At 35.8% G+C, this 16,869-nt stretch overlaps 1 protein-coding gene across 17 annotated transcripts in view; it reads right to left on the bottom strand.

The window, feature by feature from the left end:
• Nucleotides 1-16,869, bottom strand: part of plekha7b (pleckstrin homology domain containing, family A member 7b) — a 192,801-nt gene that overhangs the window by 83,324 nt on the left and 92,608 nt on the right. For all 17 annotated transcript variants that reach the window (XM_056461435.1, XM_056461432.1, XM_056461438.1 and 14 more), the window contains one exon: nucleotides 936-1,047. In XM_056461435.1, the coding sequence (XP_056317410.1) occupies nucleotides 936-1,047 (112 nt within the window). The remainder of the gene's footprint in view (nucleotides 1-935; nucleotides 1,048-16,869) is intronic.

Here is a 16,869-nt window from a genome sequence, read left to right as displayed (position 1 = left end):
AACTTCAATGTGTCAAAATCACACTCTGATAGGGGGAATTGTCTGAGTCTCTACATTCCCATTTCCAGAGGAGATCTAAGGAAAAAAGATCCATTGGGGCTGTTGCTGAGCTAACAAGAGACCAATGAGTCAAGAACTGCCTGAAGATAAGAATGATGATGAAGTTTAGCCCTTACTAAAGATGCCATTTGTGCATGCAAATTGCACAAAATAAACACGGTTATGCATAATAATGATTACATTGAATTACAACATTACTAATAATATACTCTACTATTTAAAATCGGCAGCAACTGTGTGATGTCAATGTGCAAAATCTTATTTCCAGCACTTTTTCAAATCTGCACAGCTCCAGAAGTAAAATAGGGTCCAACCCAGTACTAGAAAGATATACCTAATAAAGTGGCCAGTGAAAATGTATATAGAACACTTATAGTGCACCTAGAACTGTGCCACACACGCTCAGATTTAATTAGCAGGAAATAGCGAGAGGCGTTGTGGAAATTTCTCAATCCCCTGCAGATGTTCTATGCAGCATTACCTCATGACCTCTGCACAATGCAGTCGACCCGCACAGAAGATTAAGTCCAGCTTCTCTGCTGCTAGAAAAATCAGTAACCTATTACACCTTCTGCTGGGGGTCATTTATCAAAAGTGGAGGAATATAGCAAAATGTATGAGGCCAATTTACTCTCTCCCATTACATATAAAAACATTATCAGTTTTCAATAAGATTTAATATGAGATACTGTACACACACACACACACACACACACACATTTATATAGACTTGGAATGAAGGGCTTCTCTAGACAATTAGCAAGCTTGGCACTTTCAGGCACTAGAGGGGCTCTGCGTGTTTTTGAGAATCAGCACCATGACGGGACACATTAAAGCAGCCTCAGATCAGCAGAGAACAAGGGTGAGCTTCTCACCCTAGATCCTGAGGTGGCATCCGCAGGGGATGAGGAGATGGCGACAGAGGTCTCGCTGACCATGCTGGGAGGCCTCGCTTCTGGTGGTGGCTTGGACATGCGTAAATTTGCCCTGTGAGAGCAGAAATAAAAGACATTATCACTGATACTTGGTACAAAGCGTGGTCATTAATACCTTGTGGAATCAAGAATAATTTACAAACCAACAAAATAAAGCAGACTGAATCAAGTCATCACTCTGTCTATCTTCATGTCTATCCAATCACCTGGTCATTTACATATTTACGAATCTAATTATCTATATATCAATATCTCATCTATTAATCTAATTTCCATTTATTCATTTTTTTCCAGCTATCATTCTATTGATATATTATCAATATAATATTAGCACCATGTCTGTGGCGAGTCAGTAATACTGCGTCTAAAATGAAACTATTTCACTTATCAGAAAGCAATAAACATAATTATCCTTGGTGCAACAACACCTCCACCTTCCACGGAAAAACAGCCACCCGCGTACGATTGAGTACGCCTTCAGAACTGGCCACTACTGAGAATGAAGCTCAGCTGCCCAGTAATGGTAATGTATTTCCTGAGTCAGAGAATTTCCCTGAGTACTGTGGCTGACCGCGGTTGGTCATGGGATTCTGTTCTCTGAGACGTGCATTTCTAAAGGCCCCATCTGTATACCTACTTCTCTACCAACCTGCATACCAACTAGGGCTGCACAATATATCATTTCAACATTGATCTCAAAACGTGCACATTCACAATAGTCACAACAAAGGATGTGCAATGTGGAGTGATTATAGTTTATATATAGTTGAGTGAATGTATATATGTAATTGTATATAGAGTGAATGCTTATCACCTGCATGTGTTTTAAGGCCTGTGAATTTTTCTGAGCATTTTAAGTATTCAGGCACATGAAATTATGACGTTTGTCATTTTAAAAAATATAAATTTTATTAAACTGCCTATAATTTAATTATTTAATTTTCCCACTACTGGGTTGTGGCTAGAAGGGCATATGCCAGAGTAGTTGGCGGTTCATTCTGGGGTGGCAACCCCTGATAAATCAGGGACTAAGCCAAAGAAAAATGAATGAATGAATATAATTTAAATAATGAAGACAATACAGTGTTTTTTTTACATTTGATTACTCAATTTCTGTACCTGAATACTGTTGGACTCCCCAGAAAACCACAAAGCACTGTTTATTTTATTTGCATCTTTGCTCTATTGTATTTATCTATGCTTTTAATCTGTTTATTATATTTTATGCATGATTCACTCCCCTACAGAATCCTCCCAATCTATCTAAAATAATGAATTCTTTCCAAACAGAGCTATTAAAATCATCTGCTGAAAATTAGGGGTGTCAAAATTAATTGTTTCTTGGATGCACCTCATTGCAGTTGCAGACAATCCAGTATTGCTTCAGTAATAGATCAAAACCGGTTATTATGTACTGTCGTCATTTATCTCATAAACGCTATGGCACGATAGAATACTATGGCAAAGGAGGCGTGGACGAGTATAAAAACACTGCAACTACTTAAATAGCAGATAATTATGCACAATTCACTACTTGTGAGTTTGCTGGAAGGTCTTTCACTGACACTGAAGGTGTAGCAGAACCAGGAGTCGCTATTTCACTGCTGGGGAGAAAATGAAAGCTGTTAAACTCCATCTCTGTCTCTCTCTCTCACTTTATACCTTTGAACTGCTGGCATGTTTGTAAGGTAACTTTTTCTCTCCTCTCGGCTGTTAAAGCGATACTTGTGGATCCAGACCTGAGTGAGTTTTTTTTACATCGAGTCTTTTACGTATTACCTGTTATGACTGTGCATTATGCGCACATAGACTGTAATCGCGTCTGCTTTTCATTAGCTATGTTTCCATCCAAAAATGTGAATGAACTTTATGCGCAAAACTTGATTATCGCATTCAAGACGTGCGAATTAAACAGTGTTTCCATCCAATGAGTCAAAGCGAACAAAATCATCACTTCCCAATAAACTGGTGCCAAATATCAACAGCAAAAACTGAATTTACTGCGGTAGGAGAAGCTGTGTCAATCTTTTCTTCATCTAATAAATGACTTGCGCCTCAGAAGGCAATCCTGACACACAGTGAACACGCGTTTGAAGGTGTCAGACGTAAACACAGACGCTCTTGATTCTGGAGGTCATTAATATAATAACACTAATATTTAAACGGTGAGGCATTTTAGAATGACCAAAACAACAGTTCAGATGGTTTACAGTGTGCTCAGCCTGCTGGTTTGTCCATTTACGCACATTTTCATCATCACATGATCTCTTATAATAAAATCACATGACCTTTTTTAATGCACATACTGAAATTTGTGCGGTAAAAGTGTTTCCATCGTAGTTTCTGCGCATCTTTTCTTATCCAATAAAAAGTTTATCCTACTCAGTTATGCGCATAAGTTTTTTTATGCACATTTTCAAAATTTAAGCGCATCATGGCGTTTAAAAAATGCGCATAAAAATATGTGGATGGAAACATTGCTATTGTCCGCGTCACTCATCAGTGAACTGCACTGACAGTTTTATGCCTCATTTACACTACCAGCGACTTTGTAGCTGCCTGTCGCTCTGGGTGGCGACCAGCTGCAAACGCAGGTCTGTGTAGGTCTACAGCACATAAAATACAACCGTCCACTGAGCGAGCTGAGAGAGAGTAACAAGTGCTCTGCTGGTGTTCCTATTGGCTGTCGCTCAAAAATGTCACTGTTCATTTGCATAAAGTTGAAGGATTCTCAACTTTGTCACTCGACATGCCCACCTGGTCGCCAACAGTTGTTGTCGCTCGCGTAGACAAAGGTCACCGGAAGTCGCTCACTCTGAAATGAGCGGTTACTTGTCGCTTTGCCACTGCAAGTCACTCGTACTGTGAGGCTTTAGAGCCAATCACAGCCCTTTCTGTTGGGCGGGTGAAGACAATGACTAATCATAATGTAAATCAGTATTTGGATTAGTTTATTTGCTACAAATGCTCATGTTGTCTTTTGTGCATGTATTTGAGTTTTGTTTAAAACATTAAAAAAGAGTGTTTTCTTTGAGCAGGTAAAATTAAAGGCACAGTTCATATATCTTACTGCTTCTATGAAAGGACAAAGTTCTATTACAAGTAATAAAGGATGGAAAGCATCGTCGACGCACCATGATGCATCGAGATATCGAATTGAACCGAACCAATGACATAATAATCGTAACTGAACCGACGCATAAAACCAGTATAGGTTCACACCCCTTGTTAAAATGTATTTACGTCGCAATATATACCACAAAAAAAAAAATAATAATAAAAAATAAATATATATAGATATATATATATATATATAGATATAGATATATAGATATAGATATATATATAGATATAGATATATATATATATATATATAGATATAGATATATATATATATATATATATATATATATATATATATATATATATATAAATATATATATATATATATATATATATATATATATATATATATATATATAATTTTTTTTAACACAATGCAGCCCTACTTTAGACCTATCTATCTACTTCCCATCTTTCCTAACAACCACTCCATCTACCAAACTATTGATCCATCAATCTACTTACCTAGCTACCTGCCTATCTAATAAATAATATCAACACTGGGTCATTATGATGCTGCACCCTTTCAAATGCTTCCCTAAGTATGGCATTATCGCTGGGAGACATCCATACACTCCTCATACCCTCTGCACTTCTGTGTGTCTGGCTGCTTCCACTTCCAATCCATAGCATTACATTCTCCACAGTCACAACAGGATTAATATTAAGTGCACCGGTGGCCGATTGGGATGCTTGTGGAATCCCGTATTTAGCTCATCTGGTAGTGAGCACACGAGGAGAGAGAGAGAGAGAGAGAGAGAGAGAGAGAGAGAGAGGAGGAATGCACAGCAGTTGAAGAATGACGGGTCACGGTCACTACACTCACCACTCAATGGTTTCACTGGGATTACAGTAAAGACAGTGTAAACACTCAGGTATGTCATATTGAAAGCACGGCTTGTTAAATAAGCGTTTAATAATAAATGATTAACAGCATGTTTATGAAATGCCAGATCCACAATCAATGTTATGCAAATGCCACAACGCCAGGCTGCACCCTGAAAGTATTCAGTCTGTTTTACTTTCCAACACTGTAAAAAATGATGGGTTCCACAAAATTCCTTTATGTTGTCCAAACAAAAATCGATTAAGTTAATGTTTTACAAATTCAAATGGACTGAACATAAAACAATTAAGTTACTGCAAAAAAACTCAACTTATTTCAAATAAGTAGCTTAAACAAGCAGCAGAAGTAATTTTTGAAGAACCACGTTAACAAAAGCTGCATTGAAATTCAGAAAATGCTAATGTAACATTTGGGGGGGTGTAAGCCAGCAGAGAGATGAAGGAGAAGGAGGGGAATAGAGGACAGAAGAAGGGTGAAACAAACTGTCAGAACTGCCACCGAAGGCAACAAATAGAAACTTCTTCCAAACACTGTCAAAGAGAAGTGTCAGATTCAGAGGCAGCAGGAAAAAGTATAACCTAGGGTGAAAATCACCAGAAATGTGCGCTGTTCACACAAACATCTGTCACATTTCTAAATCTCCGTCAAGAAACTGGGACCCATGGAGTTATGATTCATTGTGTTCACAGTTGTGTTTGTCAGTAAACATGCAATAACGTGTCGTTATGTCATTTAATTGTTTTTAAGAGTGCATGCACATATATTAAAAACTAATTCTTGAGGCAGACCTATGCTGCATCCAAAATTGCATACTTTCATATTATACCATTTGCTAAAAACATCAAAATCTCTATTAAATCTATTCACGTAGGAAATTTACGATTTTTCTGCAGTAAGTTTTGCTGAGTCATAGAAATAAAAGCAGGGTCTTTGTTTTTTGGATGGTCCTCAAATCTACAAATCATTTTCTGGTGTTTATTAAGCAGATAAAATAGAATATATTGTGTTTTTATAATTGTCGGACTGCTTAAAAGGATAGTTGAACCTCAACCTACAATTATATCATTGAGTCTTGCTTCTGTTGAACACACACACAAAAAAGTTATTTTGGAAATTTTGGAAACTGTTAACCATTGACTCCTATAGGACTTGTTTGTCCAACAAAGGAGGTCAATGTGGTCAAGTTTCTAACAATCTTCAAAATATCTTTGATGATGATTGTTGGAGCTGCATGCTTAATCAACAAAACATCACAATTTGAACTCAAACACCAACAAAATCCTATTATAAAAAGACAACAATTCAGTTAGTCTATTTAATATATATTTTTTGACAAATCTTTTGACAGTCAGAGCAGCGCATTCAAATCTGAATTATAATAGATGAAGACGGCAGGTCTCCAAGTGAAATATCCAGATATTTACCTGTCATCTAATATCAATGGTTTTTCTTGCTGCACATCATCAAAATTAGATTTTCAGTCTGCAACTGCACAAATGAATTACATATAACATAAGCTAGAAGCTGTTTATATATCATTCTACAACCAAATTCAATAGTTGTTATGAACACAAACACAAGTCGATAACCAAGGTCTGGGCACTGTTTTGAAGATTGTCAAACATATTATATATAAAATATAATTAGATAAACAATATATAACACATAGAATCTGTAATTTTATATAAACAATATAATTAAGTTCTATTTTGCATTCGATATGCAAATATGAATAGTTGTTAAATATCAGTTACTGTTATAGATTAGTGTTTCTGTGAGCTAAGTGATGCTGTAATTGTTGAAATACAAATTTATATAGTCTAGTTCCAAATTAACAATAATCTATAAATAACTGAAAAGTTTTATTCTTTGGTTTTAATTTGCTCATTTCATTAAAAACTGTAACAGAAATGGAAACAGGTGATTCCTCCATCACATGACATGTGGATCCGAGAAATCTTTAGTTACAGTAAACTTGAGAAATTAAGATGTTTACTCACAGGATCTCTCAAATCTTTTTACAAGACCAGGAACCCTGTGTTAGACTATATCAAAGGCTTACGCTGTTCAGTTGATATCAGATCTAATACACAGTAAATAATTGAAAAGAGGAAATATTGACTCCTTAATGTGAACTTTTCAATTGTATTTTTTATTTATTTATTATTATTATTATAATTTTTTTGCTCTTATCGTAAACTTGCTCATTTATTAATTCTTAAATTTTTTTAAAGAATTTCTTTTCATTTTATTTATATTTTTATTTTTATTATTATCATTTGTTTTCTTTGAAAGGATATGTTTGTTTATAATTCATAAATTTAATTTATTTTATTTTAAGGGGATAGTGGGAAAATAACAAGAGACTATAATTTATATATAATTATATAATATAATTATATAATTTAAAATAATCTGTAATTTTTCCTATGTTGTATTGTATACAATGATGTATTGTCTTGTTAAACACCAATAAAAAAAACTGCAACAGCCCATCTATGTGGGACATTAAACCTTTTGCTTCCTGAGTACTGCCTGAGCCAAGGTGATGCAAATGCTACGTCTCAACGACTCTTCCTTTGTCTTCGGGTGATACTTTCAGGCCAAAGAAACCCCTTTGTTGATAAACTTGTGTGGCCAGTGTTTTGAAAGTTTATTCACCTACCTATCTACTTCATTTGAATGCTTTGTTTAGCCATCTCCCCTCCTCCTAAGAACACATTATAGACAGGACATCTTTGTCTCAAATCAGACTTGTGATAAAACTTGCAGACTGCAGACCTGTTAGAGCCTCCAATAGGCTCTTGCAGAAGCGTGGACTTCTTGAAGACGCTGTATGACTGCAGACCAGCACGTCTCAAAGAAGATTCTGTTTGTTTTCAAGTCTCATGGACTGGGTTCTCTCTTTATTCATTTATTTTTCACAACATAATTTAACTATTGCATTTTTTTTTTTTATTTAATCTGCAAATTCACAGAAATAATGTGTTCTGTTCTCAATAAAGGAATAGATTTATTCAACAACACATAGTCATTCATTAATCAGTGATGTGAGTAAAGTGAAGTCATTAAATCATTCATTAGCTCAAATGAAATGTATTTATAAGACTGTTACATTACTTTGAGAAGCTCTAGTAAATGGCATATCAACTGTCTGCTCAGTATGGTGGTAGAATCATGAGCTCTGTTTAAAAAAAAAAAGTGATTCTCAACGTATCCAGAATCATGCACCTCTTGCTCAAATAAACATCAGCAAAAGGGCACCAGACAATGTAAAGTCTGACTTTGCAAGACCTACAGTTAGAGAAATAAAAATATCATCACTGGTATTCGTGCATATAATGGAGCCCATAAAAGGTAGAAGACTCTCAGAGGTCTTAACAACTCTCAGAGTTGTAACACAAAGCTCTCTTACTGACAGCCCTGCCTCTCAGGGACACTTTTTAGAACCGTATGAAACCCACACCATCTCTGACATCTCACACATACTGTATAGTGTGAATAGACAGATACAGTGAAAGCTGATTTATGAGTGGGTTGAATCTAGAACACGCTGAGAGAGCAGATAAGTGAAAAACCTACTGCTCTTAAATCACCGACTTCATACATCAAATAACACACTTGGGACATAAAGGTGTAATTGACCCTATAAAAGGGAAGAAACGTTAGCAAAAGTGTAATAACATAATATGGCTGTAGCAGCCAAAATATGATATGTTCCACTATATACAACAGTTCTGTCTGGTTCTTGATTCTGATTGGCTGATAGACATGCGATATTCTGCCAGCAACAGCAACAGCACTCGTCACCCTTCACCCTTGTGTATTACTCAGCCCACATACAGCGACAAGCAGAAGACACTCTACAGTTTGACAAATATTGCTGCTGTTGGACAACACAATGTACTTTTGAGGCTTTTTAGTCAAGAATGTAGTTGTTTAGATTGTATTTTTGAATATTTACCATTTCTGAGAGACAACACGTCAGCGGCCATTAGCCTGTCATTGTGCAGACCAAAGATGGTTGACGTTGTCCATCCACAAGATGGCAACAGAGAATGCATAATGAGCCCTTAGAGGAGGAAAAATACAGCGTAATTTTAAACTACAGCTGATCAAATCACTATAAATCTGGTAAGTGACTTTCTAAGTCTATCTCTCTCTTTTGTATGTTGTAGTGCTGTACTTATACGATAGTAATTGTAGTGTGTTGAGTGTGAGATGGGACTCATCTTAAAGTCTTAAAACCTGAGATGGCCATCTGTTTCTAATGAGTCTACTGTTTTCGCTACTGCAGACTAGTTCAGTAAACAGAAAGAAAGAAGAAATGGCCGCAAATGTTTAGCATTTTTCCTTATCACAAACACAACAGGAATCTGGAAGTGATTGTGTTGCTTTGGCTTTTTCTGGGTTAATTATTGTGATCTCCCAATTGCAACAGAGAAATCTCTGTAGACTGATGACATATTATGCCGTTCAGCTTTATAATCTTAAGATGTCAGCAAAATCACCTGTTTTGTCATCACTTTAGACATTATGCTAGAGAATCATTCAAATAGTAGGTTTAAAGGGTCAATAGTGAGATAGCAACGGTTCCTGCTGATCTGATGTCAGCTGCAGATGTGAATGAACCTCTTACAAAAGGATTTTGAGACTCTCTGTGTTTGATTTTCTTTTTTAAATATATATATATGATTATGCCGTCGAACTGTTGTATAAATGCAATATCACATTCGTAGCAGTGCGATATGGCTGTATATCATCACTGCTGGCATACTAAGGCACCACATCCCTCCCACCAGTGCCGATATACAGCCACATCGCACCGCTACGAATGTGATATTGCTCATTTAAATAAAAACCAAAAATTATTTTTTTTAAAAAAGTATTACTTGTATTATATCGAAAGAAAAAAAAAAATATATATATATATATATTAATATCCATATACACATAAATATTCATGTTAATATTAATAAAGTCGGCTTCTACGCATTTTTTCCAAACATTCCCAGTTTACAACACACATCATATTTCGCTATAACCAAATTAGCATAAAACTTTTAATATATATATTTATATATTTGGCATCAAGTTTCAGTCTGAGTAACGTTTTTTGTTGATAAAAAAATATGAGTGCTGACATTTCAAAATAAACCAGTGAGAAAAGTAAAAACATGATGCAACTGAACAAGGTCATCAACCAATATATATATATATTTTTTTTGATTATACTGCTAAAACTCACTAAAGCAAGCAGATTTCCAAACCACATGTCAGGCTGACTCCACGCTTTTCATGGGTGCTGGAGCTTACAGAAGAACAGAATAACCCTGTCCAAAAACTGACACACAGGCTCACACAGACAGCTCTTCAACAAAACCATAAACAGCATTTTTCCTGAGGAATGTGAGGAGTTCCTGTTGTGTGACAGAGTCAGGAGGTGTTTGTGGCCTGGTTACAACATCAAAACAGCAGCATTGTCATGGGAAGGGCTGCGGACTGGAACAACGCTGCTTTCTTTCTCCTACTCATTTTTCACCACACAAACTGGCTCCTGTCCAGCATTTTTGAAGTATGCTTGCACCCTGGGACTTACTAGTGTTTTATCTAGGCTTTCATATTATTTACCTGCACATCTTTTGAATGGATGGCCACTGAGGGCCTGTATTTTATACTAGAGAGATGAAAAAAAATCCTGGCTAAAGCCTAGCAAGAGCACTGAAAAAAAACAACAACCACATTCTGCTCAGAGCTCCATAGTGGGGGAGATTCAGACCCACTAACCTTAAAGTTGCATAATGCATAGCATGAATCAGTATATAATAAGCTCTACTTAATTGACATGATGAAATCTCAGTTTTAAGTTACTGGATGTACTAAGGATGGATGTACTTTATGGATCTGCTTTATGGATGTAATAAGAATGGATGTACTAACAATAGACGTACTTTATGGATATACTAACGATAGATGTACTTCTTAGATGTACTAGGGATGGATGTACTTTATGGATGTACTAAGGATGGATGTACTTTATGGATGTATTAAGGATGGATGTACTTTATGAATGTACTAAGGATGGATGTACTAAGGATGGATGTACTTTATGTATGTACTAAAGAATGATGTACTTTATGGATCTGCTTTATGGATGTATTAAGAATGGATGTACTTTATGGATGAGGTTTATGGATGGATGTACTTTATAGATGTATTAACGATAGATGTACTTTATGGATGTACTAGGGATGGATGTACTTTATGAATGCACTTTATGAATGCACTTTATGGATGTATTAAGGATGGATGTACTTTATGGATGTACTAAAGAATGATGTACTTTATGGATCTGCTTTATGGATGTATTAAGAATGGATGTACTTTATGGATGTACTTTATGGATGGATGTACTTTATGGATGTATTAAGAATGGATGTACTTTATGGATGTACAAACAATAGATGTACTTTATGGATGTACTAGGTATGGATGTACTTTATGGATGTACTAAGGATGTATGTATTTTATGAGTGTACTTTATGGATGTACTTTATGGATGTATTAAGGATGGATGTACTTTATAGATGTACTAAGGATGGATGTACTTTATAGATGTACTTTATGGATGTATTAAGGATAGATGTACTTTATGAATGTACTAATGATGGATGTACTTTATAGATGTATTTTATGGATGTATTAAGGATAGATGTACTTTATGGATGCATTAAGGATGAATGTACTTTATAAATGTACTTTATGGATGTACTTTATGGATTTATTAAGGATGGATTTACTATATTGATGTATTAAGGATGGATGTACTTTATGGATGTATTTTATGGATGTACTTTATGGATGTACTAAGGATGGATGTACTTTATGGATCTGCTTTATGGATGTATTAAGAATGGATATACTTTATGGATGTACTAACGATAGATGTACTTTATGGATGTACTAGGGATGGTTGTACTTTATGGATGTACTAGGGATGGATGTACTTTATGGATGTACTAAGGATGGGTGTACTTTATGGATGTACTAAGGATGGATGTACTTTATGATTGTACTTTATGGATGTATTAAGGATGGATGTACTTTATGGATGTACTAGGGATGGATGTAATTTTATGGATGTATTAAGAATAGATGTACTTTATGGATGAGCTTTATGGATGTACTAAGGATGGATGTACTTTTAGATGTACTTTATGGATGTACTAGGGATGGATGTACTTTATGGATGTACTAAGGATGGATGTACTATATGGATGTACTAAGGATGGATGTACTTTATGGATGTATTAAGAATGGATGTACTTTATGGATGTACTTTATTGATGCAATAAAGATGGATGTACTTTATGGATGTACTTTATGGATGTAATATAGATGGATGTACTTTATGGATGTCCTAAGGATAGATGTACTTTATGGATGTACTAAGAATGGATGGATGTACTAAGGATGGATGGACAGATGTACAATGAATGTACACCATTGGTTATTGTATGTACTGTGTACTGTATACACTGCCTGTCCAAAATGTACACACTGTAATATTTAATTCGACCAGAGCAGATTTTGCGTGAACCGTACCCCAGACCACCACTTTTAGGCAGACTTGGGTACAGTTCGTGGGTGGCACCCGAGTTCAGAAGACACATTCACACTAGCTAAACGTACCGTACTCTAATGTCAAACGAACCCGGGTGCAGACCAAAGTGCTAGTGTGAACGAACCCTAACATCTGGCTTGGTTGTTAAAAAACGAGGAGCCAACTTTCAAACTTCTTACTGGCTGAAACAATGATTTATGCAGCAAGGAATGCTCTTATATCTTTGATTAGTTAAACCGGTAACACTTTAGAATAACTATCCGTTTAATAAACTGTTAGTTAATGAGTTATAAATGACTTGTTAAATAAAAGTTAATAGTTTGTTAATTATTTATAACTGTGCCTTAGATAACTTAGATAACTTGCCAATAGATACCTTACAAGCTGTTACAAGTTATAAATGACTTGTTAACTGTATTTTAATGATTTATAACTATACCTAATAAATTAGTAATAGGTCATGAACAAGCTGTTAGTAAAATACTTACTAAAGACTTGTTAAGTATGAGTTGTTAGTTTATATTTGTTATTGGGACGTTAATCTAAAGTTGAAACTATTCTTCATCTATTAACTGTTAGTAAATGAAGAATAGTTGCAACTAGAATAACATCCCAATAACATACATAAGCTAATAACTAACACTTAACTAATATATTAACTCACACTTTACAGATCAGTTATTCATAGTTTTTCATCTCCTAATCCCAGTAAAACGTTGTAGAACAGCAGATGGATGGAACAAGTTCAAGCTACAGAAATTTGATGTGATATTTAAAATATAAAATTTTTGTACCTTAACATTGTTCCACTGATGGCTTTTTCTGTGTGCTGTATCTTACCAAAGAAACTCCACAGATGAAATGTTGAACATTGTGTTTAATGTATAGAAACACACATACTGAGCCATCACATGACAGAACAGCAGTATACAACAGAATACAAACCCATGAGGTTTGGGCACTTTTTGTATTAAACATGAAAACAAAATAAATAAAAATGTATTTTATTAAAGTTCTACAAAAGTTTCACTGGTGTTATTAGATGGTAAACAAACTATGAACAACTGATCTGTAAAGTGTGAGTTAATATATTAGTTAAGTGTTAGTTATTAGCTTACGTGTGTTATTGGGACGTTATTTTAAAGTTGCAAGTATTCCTCATTTCCTAACAGTTAATAAATGAAGAATAGTTGCAACTTTAGAATAACGTCTCAATAACATATATAAACTAATAACTCATACTTAACAAGTCTTTAGTAAGTATGTTACTAACAGCTTGTTCATGATCTATTACTAATTTATTAGGTATAGTTATAAATCATATATAGTCATTTATAACTTGTTAACTAATAGCTTGTAATCAATTGGCTATCTATAAGGCACAGATATAAATAATTAACAAACTATTAACTTTTATTTAACAAGTGATTTATAATTCATTAACAGTTTTTTAATGATCTATTCACTAGTTATAACGGATAGTTATTATAAAGTGTTACCGTTAAACCAGCTATTGAGGTGTTTTTTTTATTTGGACAGGCAGTATGTATTTCATTCATTCATTTTAATCTAGGCTTAGTCTCTTTATTAATCTGGGGCTGCCACAGTGGAATAAACTGCCAACTTATCAGCATATGTTTTACACAGTGGATGCCCTTCCCGCTGCAACCTATCACTGGTAAACATCCATACACACTCATTCTCACACACACACTACAGACAATTTAGCTTACCCAATTCACCTATACCACGTCTTTTGGTCTTGTGGGGGAAACCGGAGCACCCAGAGGAAACCCACGCAAACAAGGTGAGAACATGCAAACTCCACACAGAAATGCCAACTGACCGAAGCCGAGGCTCGACTTTCTTGCTGTGAGGCGATTGTGCTACCCACTGCGTGACCGCATTGCCCCAGTATCTTTTTTTATTTAGTCATGAAATATACCACAACCAATATAGTGTATTGTAAAGATAAATATTAAAGATACGTCTCAAAAGCAAAATCAGGTTTCTTTATAGAATGTACATTGACAGAGGATGTTAAGCATTATATAACACTAATGTTTGTTAATTACTTAAAGTCTTGGCAATAAGAATTGTTTGCAGTTCAGTCATTAAAGCAATGAATAATACATTACATACAAAAAGGCTCTTATGGCAGACAATGCGCCATGCCCTTAGTGTTGTTTAGATGTGCACTGTGCTCAGATTAGCCATTCAGATCAATAGTACTGCACTACCTGGGGATCCGAGCACTTTTATCACTGCAAACAAACAATTCCACTGATATCACCACCAGTGGGGTCGCTGCGCACATTTTAGCTCATTCAATGAGGAGCAGCAGCAATATTAAGGGTACTTGAATATCAGCATGCTACAAATTCAGACAGCGTGCGTCTGTCAGTAAGCCACATTAAATGCATAACCTCCAAAATTCGAGACCTAGAATTTGCCAACTCACACCTACTGTAGAGCAACCTGCAGTAACAATCTTGTGGAAATAAATGATTTTGACATATTTCTGCTGACGTCATGACATACTTCACACTGCTTTTTTTTCCCGCAGATCAGCACTTATCCCAGCTGTTAGGGTGAGGTTAGTTTCCATAGCTAGATTACTAAAGGAAAAGGCAGGGCTGATGGGCAGAGAGCAGCAAATGAGGCCGGACTTGTGCTTAAAATAGCACTTATGAGCACACAGTAGTGGTAAGTATTCCAGTTATGTCCTGCAACTTCACTATCTCTCTCTTGTACAAACCACAGGCATTCAAGAGCCGACAGAGCATTAAAGGTCTCAGCATCTCCTTTACTTCGCAGCTGCAAGTGACAAACTTGTATCTTTAACACATTTGCTCATAATCTATATCTCTCAGGGACACAAACAAGAGGTTTGAGGCAGGTAAACTAATAACTAGATCCCTCCGTGATGCTCAAGTCATTCTTCTGGCTTTTCACGATGATGGTTAATCTGAGCCTGAACTTGGCACAGGTCCTCCATGCGCTGTGCCCCTAATGAGAAGCATCAATCAACCCTGGCAGCAACATTTACTTACCCGTCATCTGCATGAGAAATGGCCTTGACGGTCGTGTGCGATATTCCTACGAGAGCCCAACATTCTGAATCCATGAGCCCACCTCTATATTGAGCACATGGAGTGATAGGAAGAGCACTGAACTTCGCAATGGTGTTCACCTGGGTTGGTTTCAGCAGGCAGCAGAATATGCTAAATAAACAGCAAGCCCTCAGCTCGTTCTTTCCTCCGGCGTTAGCGAGTATCAGAATGAGATCTGTCTCAGCGGGGCATGTAAATCTGAGCTCTCTTAACCCTCACACCGCCAATGAGGTAGATATCCCTGCTCAGCTTACTGACATATGGGAAGACAGAAATTAATGGAGACGAAGAGGAAAGGAACATGTGCTGTGGTGCATATTTTATTTGAATAGCAAAGATTTTAACTTTAGTACTAGAGTATGACATTAAATGGACTAAATGTATTTTTAATGAATCACTTAATCTGCAATATTTGAATGGCTTGTAATGAAACTTAAAAGGTACCTTCCCTGACTACCTAGACTGCCTATGAAAACGTATTTTTATTTGAAAACTCAATGTATCACGTAAAAAAAGAAATTGATTCAATCTTTTTGCTTTTATTTACAAATATTGATAACTTGTCACCAAACTATATCTCAGGCTCAGTGGTGTAAAGTAACAAATTACAAATACAAGTAATTGAGTAGTTTTACTCCAGTTTTTTACTTAAACCTGCAGTCACTATATTTCTTTTTTTCTTGAACTAATGAAAGAAGGATTCAAAAAAGGACTAAAAGTAAGGGGCCGATCGCACCTAACATGCTTTTACGTTCCAAAAATGCAAATTGACTTTTTTCAACTCGTGGCACAGCAATGTGTTAAAATGCGAGCATCTCCACGCAAAACTGCATCCTGCACAATCCCTGCACAAACTGCATGTAAATGCATCAGATTTTCACAGCGTAATACTCACTACTCTTGCGACTTTTAAAAGGGCCACTTTTACTACTTTTACCATGTTTTACTACTCATATTTTGAGTAGTATTTACAACAGATACTTTTACTCTACTCGCACTTTATTTTTGGGCAAGTAATGGTACTTTTACTTGAGTATGATTTTTCAGTACTCTTTCCATCACTGCTCAGGCTGCATCTCTGCAACACTTCAAATATTTGCACCAAATTTGGTTTGTGTCATTGTTAGTTCACTTTGACCACACCACACTGGCTGTATCTGAGAGCTC

This window comes from Danio aesculapii, chromosome 7 (genome assembly GCF_903798145.1).
Source record: "Danio aesculapii chromosome 7, fDanAes4.1, whole genome shotgun sequence".
Classification (NCBI taxonomy): domain Eukaryota; kingdom Metazoa; phylum Chordata; class Actinopteri; order Cypriniformes; family Danionidae; genus Danio; species Danio aesculapii.
The sequence above is the reverse complement of the archived record's forward strand: the minus strand, read 5'-3'. Positions and strand labels throughout refer to the sequence as shown.